Source organism: Stegodyphus dumicola, chromosome X1 (genome assembly GCF_044657685.1).
Source record: "Stegodyphus dumicola isolate Sdum_Otavi_A_Nest chromosome X1, ASM4465768v1".
Lineage (NCBI taxonomy): Eukaryota > Metazoa > Arthropoda > Arachnida > Araneae > Eresidae > Stegodyphus > Stegodyphus dumicola.
In genome coordinates this window covers 261,290,306-261,305,486 of record NC_140780.1, presented here as the reverse complement: position 1 = coordinate 261,305,486, position 15,181 = coordinate 261,290,306, and the positions used below count along the sequence as shown (strand labels likewise).

General features: G+C 32.5%; 1 protein-coding gene across 2 annotated transcripts in view; it reads left to right on the top strand.

Moving 5' to 3' along the window:
* The window catches only part of LOC118184774 (uncharacterized), a 290,183-nt gene that overhangs the window by 113,052 nt on the left and 161,950 nt on the right, over positions 1-15,181 (top strand). For both annotated transcript variants that reach the window (XM_085807619.1, XM_085807620.1), the window contains 2 exons: positions 6,197-6,285; positions 6,390-6,479. In XM_085807619.1, the coding sequence (XP_085663745.1) occupies positions 6,197-6,285; positions 6,390-6,479 (179 nt within the window). The remainder of the gene's footprint in view (positions 1-6,196; positions 6,286-6,389; positions 6,480-15,181) is intronic.

Here is a 15,181-nt window from a genome sequence, read left to right as displayed (position 1 = left end):
ATAGCTAGCACTAGGCAGTTTCCCACCTGATGCAATCTCTGTGGATCCTAAATTCTGTTGCCTAGTGCCTTTCTAAATTCTGCTTCCAATGCCTGCTGTAAATCCTAAATGTTTTGCCATTTCTAGATTTTGTTGTTCGGTGTGTCACTAAATTCTAGAAATTCTACCACATCAGCTCTAACTGGCCTTTACTATATATATTTCATATTGCTTCTGAATGTTCATGTTACTAAAGAAATAAAATTAGCTGCTTTTTCTGTACATTCTAAATGCATTTAGTGTTTTTTAGAATAACAGAAATCCTTAATTAAATCCAAAAATTCTAAAAGGAAAAGGAAATGTGTTTAAGAAAGAAACTGAATACATAAAGGAAATTATTCTTTAAAGATATGTGCAGTTATTATTATGTAAATTACCCAATTGTTTATGATTTCAACCTTTACTATAATTCCCCATTTCTATTCCTCATATGATAAGAGTTATTGAGCCAGATTAAATTAAAATTAAATTGTATAATCTTTGACCACTAGTCCACATTATTAGTTTTAATTTGACTGTTCTTGTTTAATTACATCACCATGAGATGTAATTGATTTTGTTAGCATCAGAACATGCCTTTATGTTCTAAGCTCTTTTTAAATAAGAGGTTCATTATAACCTTTTTCTAATATTATTGTAGTTAATTTCAGGCATAGTGATAATATGCTTCACGCCTGTCAGGAGTTTTGGACTATTTAACTTTTACGAGATCAATTAAACCCTCATAGGTACATTGTGGAGAGGTTGACAAGTTAGGAGATAAAGACGCAGAAACTAGCGACAGCATTGATTTGCACAATGTACCTATGAGACAAATCTACGAGGGCCATCCAGGAAGTAGATTACGTTTCCGTCTGTGTCCGCTAGGGGCGGGGCTAGCGCGGCCATCTTGGGGTCAGAGCGTTGCGCAGCTCAGTCTGCATCTAGCCGTGCTAGTGAGAGGTTCGTGCTGTGCTCCGTTCAGATACTGTGACGGTTTGAAATGTCTGCGTTAATTGAAAATCCCGCGAGCTGCGAGGTGCGCTCAGTAATAAGGTTTCTGACTGCAAAAAACTGTAAACCGATAGAAATCTATCGGCAGCTTCGTGAAGTGTATGGGGACAACATTATCACTGAAGGTGGAGTGCGTCAGTGGGTCATAAGATTTCAAAATGGCCGAACCAGTGTTCACGACGAAGATCGAAGTGGGAGACCCAGCATAGTGACCGCCGAACTTCTCGAAAAAGTCGATGCTAAAGTCCGTGAAAATCGAAATTTCACAATAACGGAACTTTCTTTGAGTTTTCCACAAATTTCGCGAAGTTTGTTGCACGAAATCATCAGCGAAAAGCTTGGTTACCACAAGTTTTGTGCAAGATGGATTCCAAAAATCTTGACAGAGGACCACAAAAATCAGCGAATGGCTGCAGCGTTGAACTTTTTGGACGCTTACCATAAGGATGGTGACTCTTTACTCGATCGCATCGTTACTGGTGACGAAACATGGGTGAAACATGTGAACTGTGAAACGAAATTGCGATCAATGCGTTTTGATGACGACGCACAGCTGCAAGAACAGGTAACGAAGTGGTTGAAGGCGCAGGCGGCCGAATTTTTCGACGAAGGAATTTCCAAGCTCGTACATCGCTACGATAAATGCCTTAATTTGTATGGTGACTATGTAGAAAAGTAGTATTTGAGTGTGGCTTTCATCTGTATATAATAAAATTTGTTTCCTATACTTTATTTTTTTATTCCAAAACGTAATCTACTTTCTGGATAGCCCTCATATAATTGTTAGAAAAGATGCTTAAAGAGAAGGAAATCGATATAAACTAGCCAAAATGTCTGGGAAGGCTTCAAATTAAAATGACGGATAAATATTTTGTTGACTGTTGTTGTTACAAAACATAAATGTTCTGTAGCTTTTAATGCGTAATTATCTTAATATTGTTTAAGAAACTTTAAACTTATACTTTAATTACATATACTTTAAACTGTGAAATTTTATTAGATTTTGATTTAAATAGGGCTTTTTTAATAAATATTGTTAAAAAATAAAATTTAATAGTGGTCATGTAAATCCATAATGGTTATCAAACTACCTAATTTAATTATTTATAATAACTGCTTACCCTTAAAAATTATCTCTACATATTAAAGCGAGTTATTGCCTTTCATTAATACTCACTTTGGTCGCAAGATAAATTATAAAAATGTCAAAATTCAAGTAAAACATATTCTATGCATCTACTTAGACTTAAAATAATACAAAACAACTTATCACCTCTGGTGCTTTAATGGCTTATTGGAACCTTAAATTATATTAACTGGGTTATAACCCCTGGAACTGTACATGAAGCTACGACACTAACTGCATGAAACAGAACCTGACTAACTTTTCAACACTTGCCAACCTTGCCTACATCAGGCCTTTCAGGTTCGTTCTAATCAGCCGGTCTCTCTCTAGACAAGCAGCAGTGGTGACAACATTCAGTCTTTTGGTTATGAGTCATGCTGGTTATGATCTTACTTCTCATTTTAACCTATGCAGTTTGACATAAAATCTACCTGCTATTTACTAAACTTCTAGACTGACCAAGTGTGTGACAAAATGAGACGTAGCAAAAATCGACGTAAAGTAACTTTTAGTAAAACATAAATGTCACTTATCTTCTTTCAAATATGACCGACAATTATAAGTGTAAAATATTTAATGCTACTTGATAAATTGCATAAAGTTTATTTTATTTTCAAACTTATTAACAATTATGTTAATTAATTCACGTTTAGCAATAATGCGTACTACTTAGGCATCTATTTTATTTTTAGGATGGTATTGCGAAAGGGAAATTCAGGCATAGATAATATTTTCAATTGAATTTATTCAGTTTCCATTTGCTCATAGGTCCTTAAAAGTCCTTAAAAGTACTTAATTTCCATGTGCAGAAATGTGTACGAACACTGTCATAATCTTAGGCATCACTAGCTGATTCTTTAGCCTTAGTTTTGCTGTGTTATTAGATAACAAATCTAAGAGGTACACTACCCATTTTCCTTGACGTACATTCAAAATTTTTAGTTGCCTTTCAAATAAAGTGGGAGAAAAAATCTGAAAGGTTTCAGATTTTAAATTACGTCTAAAGGGACTTTTTTTAACGTTTTGTATGCTACTTTTATTTGTTAAATATAATGTTCTTTGCACTTAAACCATAAAATTCAGTTAAAATAGCAATGTCGCAAAATAATTTAAAAATGAGCATATCTTTAGAATTTTCGATGCACAGTTCTGCACGCTGGAGATAAAAAGGTCCCTCCCGTAGAGTGTTGCCGTTGCTCGCTTTGAAATCCTTGAGTTTGTTAATAAAAAATTCGTTGAAGTTTTACAAAATATGAATGCGATAATAAAACAAATTCCAAATTTCAGATTTGATCTTCCAAATGGCCATATTCGTAGGAGGATTATATCATTCAAAATTCGATGACTCTAGGTACGTTGTTTTATCACAATGCGAGAAGCATACATACATTTATGCAGATTCTTCCTTATTTAATTTCTTTAAATATAATACAGGGCGATAATACACACACTCAGCACGTATTCGAGAGGTCTGTGGTTCGACTCCCAGTTAGGGCATTGCTCATTTTTCATGTCTCTCATATTAAAAATAAGCTAATGTCTCTACAACATATACATATATTATTACAAAACACAAAAAAATTAATATTATGTTGATACTGTTCTTCTCGTGCATGTCTGGCTATATAAACAGTTCATCGAGCACATATTCTCTCTGTCTACCATCCGAACTCTTCAACATAGCTGTTTAATTCTGAGCTGTTTTTCAAATGCATGGCAAATCAAAACTGAAAGAAAGGCCTATCTGTCACTAGTATAATGAATGTATTTCACAAATACAGTTATAAGATTAACACATAAACTGTTCATATTTCTATGGGCATACACAGATGTTCGATGTGGAGGTCTTTTATAACATGGCAGATATCTGCACAATAGTTTAGTTCCTAAACTCTTGCCAAATAGGTGTAGGGATCAATCATATTCTAAATGTTAGACCCATAAAGGCGGTCAAATGAAACGTTGCAACTTGAATTTTATAGTAAAATAACTCGGAAAAAAGTTTAAAATAAATTATTTTCAGCCTAACGGTTACATAGTATAATTTTCCATTGGGTTACCTAACCTGTGTATACAGAAAATAAATTTCAAATTGAGTTTGAAATGGAGTCTGTAAGTAGATGATATTTTGGAAAATAAAAGATCGGAATAAACGTTTATGGGAGCAAAATTTCACCTTATTACCTGAAATTTATAGTGATCAAGCAGTAGATCGTTGTATAACATTTCATTTGGATACTAGGCTTTTATGAAGGACGTGTCAGACGTACATGAGGATCGAAAATTAGGAAGACAAAAAATATCAACACATTAATAGAAGTGTAATGCTGGCATTAGAGCTGGGGCAGCTGCAGAGCAGCAGTACTAAGAGATGAAAAATTTTAGATATGTCATGTAGCAAAATGCCTCTAACCTAGTGCGAGGTAGAAAGAAAGATCATCAAGCAAGAAATCGAAAAATACAAGAAAATATCACAAGATAGAGATTTCACCAATATCAATATGCCTGTTTTGATAAAAACTTTAGAGAAGAAAGACATTTGTGTTCTGTTGATCCCTCATTGCTTGATGCAACATTATTGATATGAAGATCTGATGATTAAGGTGAAATATCTCTATCAGGAATAACAGTATTTCATAAAATGGGAAGTAAACATTTTGACCCCAAATATTTCAGCATCCACAACCATTGGTGAAATAAATTATGATCTTTACCTAGGATTACCAAGAAATTATTATGAAAGAGTTTCATGTGGGAAAAGTGTTCATTAAACATATCATTGTGAATGGTTGCTAAATCTGTGCAGCAACTGCATAAAAATGCCTGACTTGCTTAAGGATAGGAAATTAATTTTGAAGCAGTTTCACAGAAAATTGAGACAACTAAGTAAGAAATACTAACCAAGTAACAGGCTGAAGGTTCACTGCACCAAAAACAAAATCCTCGTAAAATTCTTCCACTGATTAAAAAAGCTCAATATCTATTGCAATGCAAAACAGGTTCCTTCGGCAGTTACGCACACCATTCAAGGACCGAATAAAAGTAGTACCCTGAAATGAATAGCAAATTTTCCTGGTGAATCACAACTGTTGTGAACAGTGGGATCAGACAGGAATGCAAGATACTGCCTGAAGTAAAATTAACTTGAGAGAAAAAATGTTAGGGAGAATAATTAAATAAAAATATTAGCATTGTGTTTTAGATTATTTTCACCTTAGTGTATTCTGATAACCATTATCTGTTTAAAAAGTAACATAACCGGGATAGCAATTACCAGAAACGGAATTATTGGTAATTTTATGTAATTGTTGCTCTGACAACAAGCCAGCAGTGGACTTTGGAATCTATCAAAATTTTATATGCATAATATCAGAAATTAAATTAGCGATTAATAAAGAAACATGGCACTGCACAAATTTATTGTTGATTTTGCTAATATCATTTGTGGTGGATGATGATTCTTTGCCTTCAGCACTTACTCCAGGACTTCCCTAATCCCCAGTCGCCCTTTAAAAGGGGGAGTATATAAGTTATTATCTCCCTCCTTTCTTTATGCCTTCGTGGTATAATAGTAACACACTTCGTACGCATTCGAGAGGTCCAGGTTCAAATTCTGCGGAGGGCATTGCTCATTTCCAGCTATCAAAGATCCTAATGACTCTACAACTTAAAATTAACTTTTGAAAACTAGAAGAAAGTGACATGTATAATTGTGCATAATGTAACATCTTCCATAGAAAATTTTGAGAAATTGAAATATTTCATTCTGCAGTTTTAACCTCCTTGCATGTTTTTATGTTTACGTAAGAATAACATTCGCAGCAAATAACTACTGAAGCCCTGAATAGGTTTGTGAAACACAAAAAATGTATAGTAGTGTGGGATTATTACAATAGAAATATTTTTTAAGTTATTGTATTCTTATCCTTGTCAAAATTGTTGCATGAATAATTTTATTACAAGACATGGTTTTTAAATCTTGATAATCGAGTATATTTAACTCTCGACATTTATATGAAAATGTTTCTCTTTTAAAAGGCCCATTAGGAGGAAGTATGAAGCTGAAAACATCTTTCAAATGGTGTCCAAGTTTTTTATCTGATGAGCAAGTTCGTGATATTCTTGAGGCAAGTGTCTTTCAGTTTTAAATATTTTTAGATTAGTTGTTTTTATTAGTAAATTAACTACATTTAAATATGTCATTTTGATACCGAATATTTCTTTTATATAGTCAGTTGATGGTTTTTTAATTGTAACTACACCAAGTGGAAAAATTCTGTTTACATCACGAAGTGTGGAGCGATATCTTGGCCATTTAGATGTAAGTCATCCCTCTTGCATTAAATTCCGATGCATATTTTGTGAAAGTAAAAAAATTGTCTAATTCTTGAAATTTTTTGAGGGAAGGGAATATATACTGATATTTTGCCAGTTTTTTTTTAACATTTTTCCTTTTTTTGAATTATGTGCATTGACATATGGGATAAAGTTGCATTCTTATACTTATTAAAAACATGTTATGTTGTGGGATCTAGATCTTTTGGCTATATACAATGTAGCTAGATCTACTCAAGTGTTACAACTTCTTGCTAAGACTTGAAGATGAACAAAACAGGGGAAGGGTGTAAAGGATCCTTTTATTTAACACAATACTTTACAGACAGCATATACGTACGTGCTTACAGTCAACAACCATTTGTGGTGCAAAACTTAAAAGATAATGTAACACTAAATTTAAAGGTAAGAGTTGTGCAAAACTACACAATTTAGCTTAATTTAACAGATTGACTCCGAACTTACACTGGCAGGATAACAATTCGGCGGCAAGAATGCGAAGCCAATGTTCAAGTTAACAGCTGGAAGAATTAACAACGTGTGCTCAAGACAGTGAAACCACGCTCTGACTAATGTTTTTGCTACATCAGTTTAAATACACCCGTTCATTCTAACTAATATACATCCTGGTGAGGAAACACGAGGGGAATAAAGGTAGACAGAAAAGGACAACAAATTAAAATAATGTTACATTTAAAGCTGTTAATATTATTTTCTTTTAAACTGCCTGTTTACTTACAACTTTCTCTCTGGTGCCAGGCAGGAAAAAAAAAATATAACAAAAATCCAAAAAGAGTAATTTTCAAACAAAATGCAAAATGTGAAAATGCATTTCAGTAATAAATTCATCAAAAATGCTCTCTCTCACTAAAATTAAGTCCACTGACTTTCCTGAAAACACATAAATTTCAGTACAGCTTTTGAGATAGCCACAAACACTTTCCATTTAAATATAACACAGAGCACCTCAAAACACCTGGGAAGAATAAAGCCTATAAGTAAGAAATCAAAACACCAAGCTCAGATAGATTAATTCAATCTTATAATTACAACTAACTTAAAATTGATTTCCCTACTAGCTGCTAAGTTACTCAGGTTCGAATTGAAAAGGAAATAACCAGGTTTTGAACAAGGATCACATGGGTGACCTACAGTAGACCACTAGAAGAACTCAAAATATACAATAATAAATCAATAAAAACATTTATCCATAAAAATTATAATTTTTCATAGCTGCCTAGACTACCCCTACAAAACATTATCTAAAATTTATTCAGAATTTTACATTTGACATTCGGAGCAACGATCAATATTGTATCCAAATTATTAGTTACGTTCTTCCAGCAACAATCCAGATTTTCATCTAACATAAAAATGACTGCTCATACTTTAGAAATTAACATTCCAAAATCATAATAATTAATTATTAAAGAAAAAAGCAAATGAAAATAAATCGCTCCCAGATTTCAGAAAACAAGGGTCCATAAATGTGACTGAGGAATCTCACCCGCTGAGGACTGTGGTTTCCAAATCTACATAAAGAGGGTCCTAGAACTGATACGCTTGGGCTGCTCGTTCATTCCTCGAGATTAATAAGGTAAAACAGTACGATAAATGATCATTCTTTCCTTTCTTCAGTGGAATCTTAGCTGGTGGTAATGTGTTGAGTTTTTCTCTCATGGGAAATTTGTGCATGTTGCAGGCCCAAATACACCACCTTCAAGAATCTCAAAGAAATAATCGTCCTTATGGTATTCACAAAATTAAAAATGATCATTCTTAAGATGTTAACAAAATTAGAAATGATCGTCCTTAAGATGGTTGCAAGATTATAATTGAGCGTCGTTGGTTTGCAAAATTGTCAGACAGAATGTTGCTATTTTTTTCCAGCATTTTGAGCAAACAAGAAATTTCCTGTACTAGTACCACACCCCATTCTTTGGTTGCTTGAAAACTAAACTCGCAGGTCGTTGTCGGCCCTAGAGGCTATTTTTAAAACCTCAGTGATGCTCAAAATACAAACTACCTCTATATTCACCATTGGCTCAAAATATCTATGAGATTATATCTATCTGATCCAACACAAACCAATTAGAACAAAGGCAATAATTGACCTCCAAAATTCGAAGAAAATCAGACCCCTATTTTTAAAGTGACATAACACTTTCCCGTCCGTGCAAACAACAAGGAATGTTTTCAACCATAATTCTGTCAAGTTGCAACTCCTGCTAGAAATTTTAGCCTTCAAAGCAAGTAAACCACATGTTAAGCTCAGAAAGATAAGAGGAGTTAAAGGCGCCTGGCCACCGACCCTTGACTGTAAAGTGATCGCTTCGTGGGAACGAGGGGGGGGAAACCTGTCTTTTCGCTGTACCAAAATTTTCTGCTATTTTAATAAGAGCCGTACTGTATTCAAGCGGGGGGGGATTAAACAATACTGTATTAAAAATCTATTTCCCAGACATCAACATTAAAAAATTCACAAGTTAATACATTCACCGAGCACTGTAAAATAACACATAGTAATAACTATTAGCAAAAATAAATGAAATCGTAACAAGTTTATGAAATGCATAGCTTGGTAGGTTAAAAAAAAGGTATTGCAAATTGCTCAAGTAATTCATTTCAATAAAAATAAATACTATAAATGTTAAGGTTTTTTTATGCATAGATGGCATTATGGCCAAATAGCATTGGATTAATATTTTGATCAGTGTGCAAAAAAACTCTTATGTGTGATGAGAGTTTCATCAGTTGCTTGTCTTTAAATAAATGTTTTAGTTTTGTGTTTGAACTATGCATCATGAATTGTAGTGGCTCACTTATTCACAAATTCTGTGGCTTACTGAAAGGCAAGAATCTACTCTTGGGAGACTGACAAAAATTCAACAAATATTATGTGAAATATAACGTTTTTTTTTATCTAGTTTTGCGTTAGTTTATTTATACAGGGTAAGTTTCAGTGCTCATAGGCGGGAAATACAGGGCACAACCTGAAACTTTTGGGTGATTAATATGAAGAAATGATTGATTTAAAATATGAGATGAAAAAATGATTTTGAAATTTCAACTTCTCCTTATTTTCCATTTTCACTTTGAAAGATTGTTGTATATTTGAATAATAAATGTCAAAAGCATTCAGCCAGCCACCCTGCCATCCTTTTCGGTAGCATACGACTGAATATGACGTAGTCGCTAGAATACCACAATGGCCTAACAAGCATTCCACCGGCACCCTTCCTTCAGTCACAATAGCTATTCTTCCTGGCTTATTATACTTTTTTTTACCAGTCCAGGAATGCACACCTGTCTGATGTCATCATAAGGATAAATTTTCCTTTATTGTTAGAAGTGACATCACAGTGCACGACTTCACCAAGCTACTAGTAAGGAATGCGGCAAACAGGCTCTTGACCCTTATTGGCTGAGTCTTTCCCCATTGCTTAAGAAAAGCTGCTGCCAAACATGATTTTGCTGCAATAATCCATTATGTTAAAAAGTGTTTTTTTCTTCAACTTCATTAATCATGAACTCTAAAAAACATGGTTTGACAACTGGGAACTTTTTCGCAAAAACTCCTAATATGGTTGAAAATGTTAATGTGCCTTTGGACTCTGTGGAGAAAATCCACAAGAAGTTCATTTAAAAGAGAGTGGATGATAATGAATTGAAAATTGTGCCATCCCAAGATTGTCAAGTAAGTTCTATAATTTTGCCTGTAATTTATGAAAGATTCTCATGAGTCTTGTGTTTCTCATAAAAATTCAGCAAGTTGTTTGGTAAATTGTACTGAAAATTTATCATCGGATTCCATCTGTGCTAAGCTTGATAAGCAGTATTCAAAAGAAATTGATGAAAACCACAGATATTTGGAAAAAAGTCTGTGAAACTGTAGTTTTTTAGCATGTCAAGGAAATGCTTTGACAAGACACATTGAAAAATTAAGTTCTAATAATAAAATTACAGAAAAATATTTTACTTTAGTAAGATTTCATGTTTTGCAGACCAGCTGTAAAATGTACGTTTCCAAGATAAAATTTTCTTTTTGAATTATAAATTCAAACATGACAATACATATTCTATTTTATTCCTGTATCCCAATTAGATAAACATGTTATGAAAATGTGCATTTAAAAATAGTATTTACTATAAAGTTAGTAGATTAATTACAAATGAACACCAATCTTTTAAATGCAAGCAGGACGCACATTTTGAACAAAAAGCTTTCGTGCTTCACCAGCTGCAAAAGGTCCAACTTGCATCTGATGAAGAAATAAAGCTTTTCATTTGAAAAGCTCATATTTAAAAGTTTGGTGTTCATACAAAGTAGTATATTTTTATTTTAAGTAGATTAATGCTTTTTTTTATTTATTAAAATTATTTTTTCTAAGGTATACGAGGAACATGTACCAAAAATCACCTACTCAAAATGGTAGTCAAGAATATTCCAAATTTCCTATTTTTGATTTGTGAATAAGTAATGAGCTTTTTAAAACAAAAACACACAAGTTGGACGAAATATAGAAACTAGGTATTATTATATACTGCATGAATAACTTTATGAAATACAGTACCCTATATATGGCTATGATATGGGAAATTTGACTTATCTTTTTTGGGGGGAGAAGGGAGATGGTATAAATTTAAAAAAAAAATTAGCTTGTAAAACCATGGAAATCTTTATAGATGAACAAAGAATGTGATATTTACTTTTAAAAAATAAATACATAAAACAGTGTAAATAAAATACAAACTACAAATTAAAAATACATACTTTTATTTTAACTTTCTGAAGCCGGCTGGTGCAGCAGTTGTACCAGGAGAATGACTTTCTCAGACGCTGGCATTGGTACAACTGTCGTACCATCCATGCCCTCCCCATTTCAGAGAATCACCTATCTGTAGATCTCTGGGTGGTCCATTGTCGCTGCTCACAGTAGCTGCTGGCTATGCATTATTTCCCTCTTCTTATCAGTTTGGCTACATTTTGGCAAAAACCGCAGGTTTCGTCTCGCGCCAATATACTTGCAAATCAAATAGAGGCCATCTCTTTCTCAATCTGTCTCATAATTTTAATGCTAATTTTTTTAGTACTGACTTTTGCTATGATTAAAGCATCAGCAATTTTGCACGCTCTTTAAGCTTACCATATTTAATGTTTTTTAATCATAACAAATAAGAATAGATTAATATTTTAGATTTAATGCCCTTCTATAAAATAGGTAAAACCGCTTTTATCGTTTACTTTCTTTTCATACTTATGAATAATAAGATTTTATTTTGACATTTTTTGTGGAGTCCATAAAACCCTTAAGAACTGTTAACTCTTTCAAAGTGCTTCTATTATGTAGGCAATTTTGTCTGATTTATCAGGAGATAAATAAGAGACAATTGTATGCATGATAGTTTTTGTGATTTTCATTCATTCAGTGATTGCTTTCAATGATTTTCATTGATTGTAAATTAAATAAAATCAATTTATCTTTAGACCCTCTTTTAGGATGAGATCTGCCAAAAAAGTATTTAAATATCAGTAAAGCTCACGTTACTTCTAAATTGAATCAAAACGTCAGTTACATTGTATAAAATTTCGGCCAGTTTTATTCGCTGAAATTCTTATACTCCTCAAGAGATAAAGGGAAATTCAGACAAGTTAATAAAAAAATATCTTAAAATAAGGTTGTTATTTTGTCTGTAATAAGGTGTATGTAAACTTACTATTAAATGTATGAAAATTAGGATTGGATTACGGAAAAGCACGCAAACGCTATCTGCTTAAAGGGATGGATGCTTTCGTGTAAACCTTTTTAAGAGAAAATTGCTCGCATTTACATTCCTGGTGGAAAGCTCCACATGTAATCAACCCGTTCTTCGGGTTTGATTGGATTAATTTTGTTCTCTTACTGAATTACATCAAAGCACACAACAGTTACCTGTATAAACGGAGTTATGCCTTCGCGGAGGACTTTCTAAGAAGAGAAGCTGGCTTGCATTTACGTTACACAAAAACCGTGAATCCAACTATTTATCCCGGATTCAAACCCAAGCGAGGTACAAGTGTTCAGCCACCTTTACCGCTCTACTGAAGAGCACGTAAAAAATATTGATAAAGGAAAAGGATTGAAATAAACGGTTTAATTTACTAACCTATATTTCTCAATCGACAGTACATAAATTACGCATATGAGGGGGATTATTTGTGAATAAATAAACTGTATTGCACTTTTCTCCACTATTTCATATTCCGATGGAATTATTGCATTTCAAAGTTATTTCTCATGAATTAATTTTGCTCCGTTCATGATTTTTGATATTTTCAAAGAGAAAATTCCACACTTTAAATAAAAAAATACATGAGAAGATACTTTATGCAAAATTTGGCGTAAACGGTTTTCTTAATTTTGCTTTGAAAATATTCCAGGGTAATCGTTTTCATTACTGGAAGAAATATGAAAAACAGATTTACTACATTGTGTCAACACCCAGTATGTCCTTATTCTTTTGGAAACGTGAAAGATTACTCTTTCTAAAATAAATTAGAAAATATATTATGTGCAAATAGAATATTCGTTGAAAATGAAATAGACTTCAACCTTTGGATATAACGATGGTTTTAGACGAAACATTACATTTTTATTACATTGTTTCAACACCCAGTATGTCCTTATTCTTTTGAAAACGTGAAAGATTACTCTTTCTAAAATAAATTAGAAAATATATTATGTGCAAATAGAATATTCGTTTAACATGAAATAGACTTCAACCTTTGGATATAACGATGGTTTTAGACGAAATTTCTACCTATGAAAGGAAATGAATTAATTCTTCATGAACATTTAAAACTGTTCTCAAAATTCTTTTGATGATTGCATGTATAGGTCACGGATTTTTTTGTTTGCTAACATAAACAAAAGCCAATTTTACAAAGAAAAATTCTCGATAAAGATATACCTTCTTTGCCTGAGAGTCCAATGTAATATTTGTTAAAGTTAAATGATTAAACGCAACCAATGTATCTCGGATTTTGTTTTTTATATTATAATAACAAAATTATCGAAAAAAAAGCAGATTTAAATCTCTGTTATTGTTATGTAAAGCTTTATTATTGCTTTAAGTTCATCTCAAAATCTAATTGTATTGAATCTCATTCTAATCATCTAATGGTAATAAATATTATTATTATTATTTCAATAAATTAGTCATTATCATTATTTTATTAATGAAAATATGTTATTAAAATCGCATTCCAGCCTGCAGACTTACAAATCTAGTTCGAATTTACTATATTTTGTTAAATTTTGTTCTCGCTTTCTAATTTCTAATACAAAAATACGTGAATATAAATGAAGAGTGAAAACAAAGTTAAAAATTCACAAATTATTTACGAGATTGATTAGAAATAGTGAGTGAAATATAAACATTGCGCCGGTCTGAAGGCTATATTATGAGAATTTCGGACCGGTTTTAGAAAGTTAACAAATACAGCGCTTAAATAAAACTGACTGTTTCAGAGAAAAGAAAAAATGAGCATTTATGAATAGAAGTGAAAACTAGTAAAGATATAATGATGAAAGCCTCATTCAAACCTGCAAAAGTTCACTCAGATATAGTTCTGATGGTTTTCTTTGACAAACTCTATATTTATACTGTTTGTATGCAACAAAAACAAGGCCTGTTTTCAAGGACTATTATTATTTTTTAAATTTAACTCCTACTAAAAATATTAATGCACACTTAATCCTCATTATAAATTTAAAAAATTCTATAGTTATGATGTATTTATGTTGCTAAAAATAGTTTTAAAGGAAAATATTTTTAAAAAATCTTAACCAAATATTACTATGAAAGCAAAAATTCTGATTAAGACACAATAACACGCCGAATAAATACTAATTCAGAAGTCAAACAACAAAAATCAGCGTAATATTTGCAAAATTTTCACAGGACTAGTTTTGATGGTTTTACCGAACCACCATCTTCAGCTGCAAAACCGCAAATGAACAAGATAGGAAATAATGATTAGATAAGATAAGAAAGCCTGGACAAGAATAAGCAAGTGGCGCCATCTGTTGGCGAAACCAGAACTAAAACATAATTTCTCTAAAAGCCGAAGGCAAATTTGGATTGGAATTAGGATCGTTAACTAGAACAGAAAGATTTTTATGAATGTGAAATGCCTCTAGAAAATCCAGTTCTCCAATGGAAGATGTTTTTTGAATAATTTTAGCAGCAGAAAAATTGAAAGTGTGATTTTCGGACCAACAATTTTGAGCAACAGAAGACTTCTGTGTTTCCTTTTTTCTAACATATGTCTCATGTTCCTTGATGCGAAATTTTAAGGCTCTCTTAGTTTGGCCAATGTAAATTAAACCACACTGGCAAGGAATCCTATAAATACCCCAGGAATTCATATCCGGAATGGGGTCTTTGAGTATAGAAGTCCGAATTTTATTGATGGGAGAATAAACAACCCGAAAGTTAAATTTCTGCAAAATATGTGCAACTTTATAGCTAATTGATGGAAAGAAGGGAATGACAACAGAATTTTTATAATCTCCTAAAATAAGAGTGTGGCTTTTAGTGTGTTGAGATGAGAATTTTTTAACTGCTTGATTAATAATGTTGGGTGAAAAGCCCCTGTCAATAGCTATTGCTTTTAAATAATTTAGTTCTTCATCAAGGGCTAGT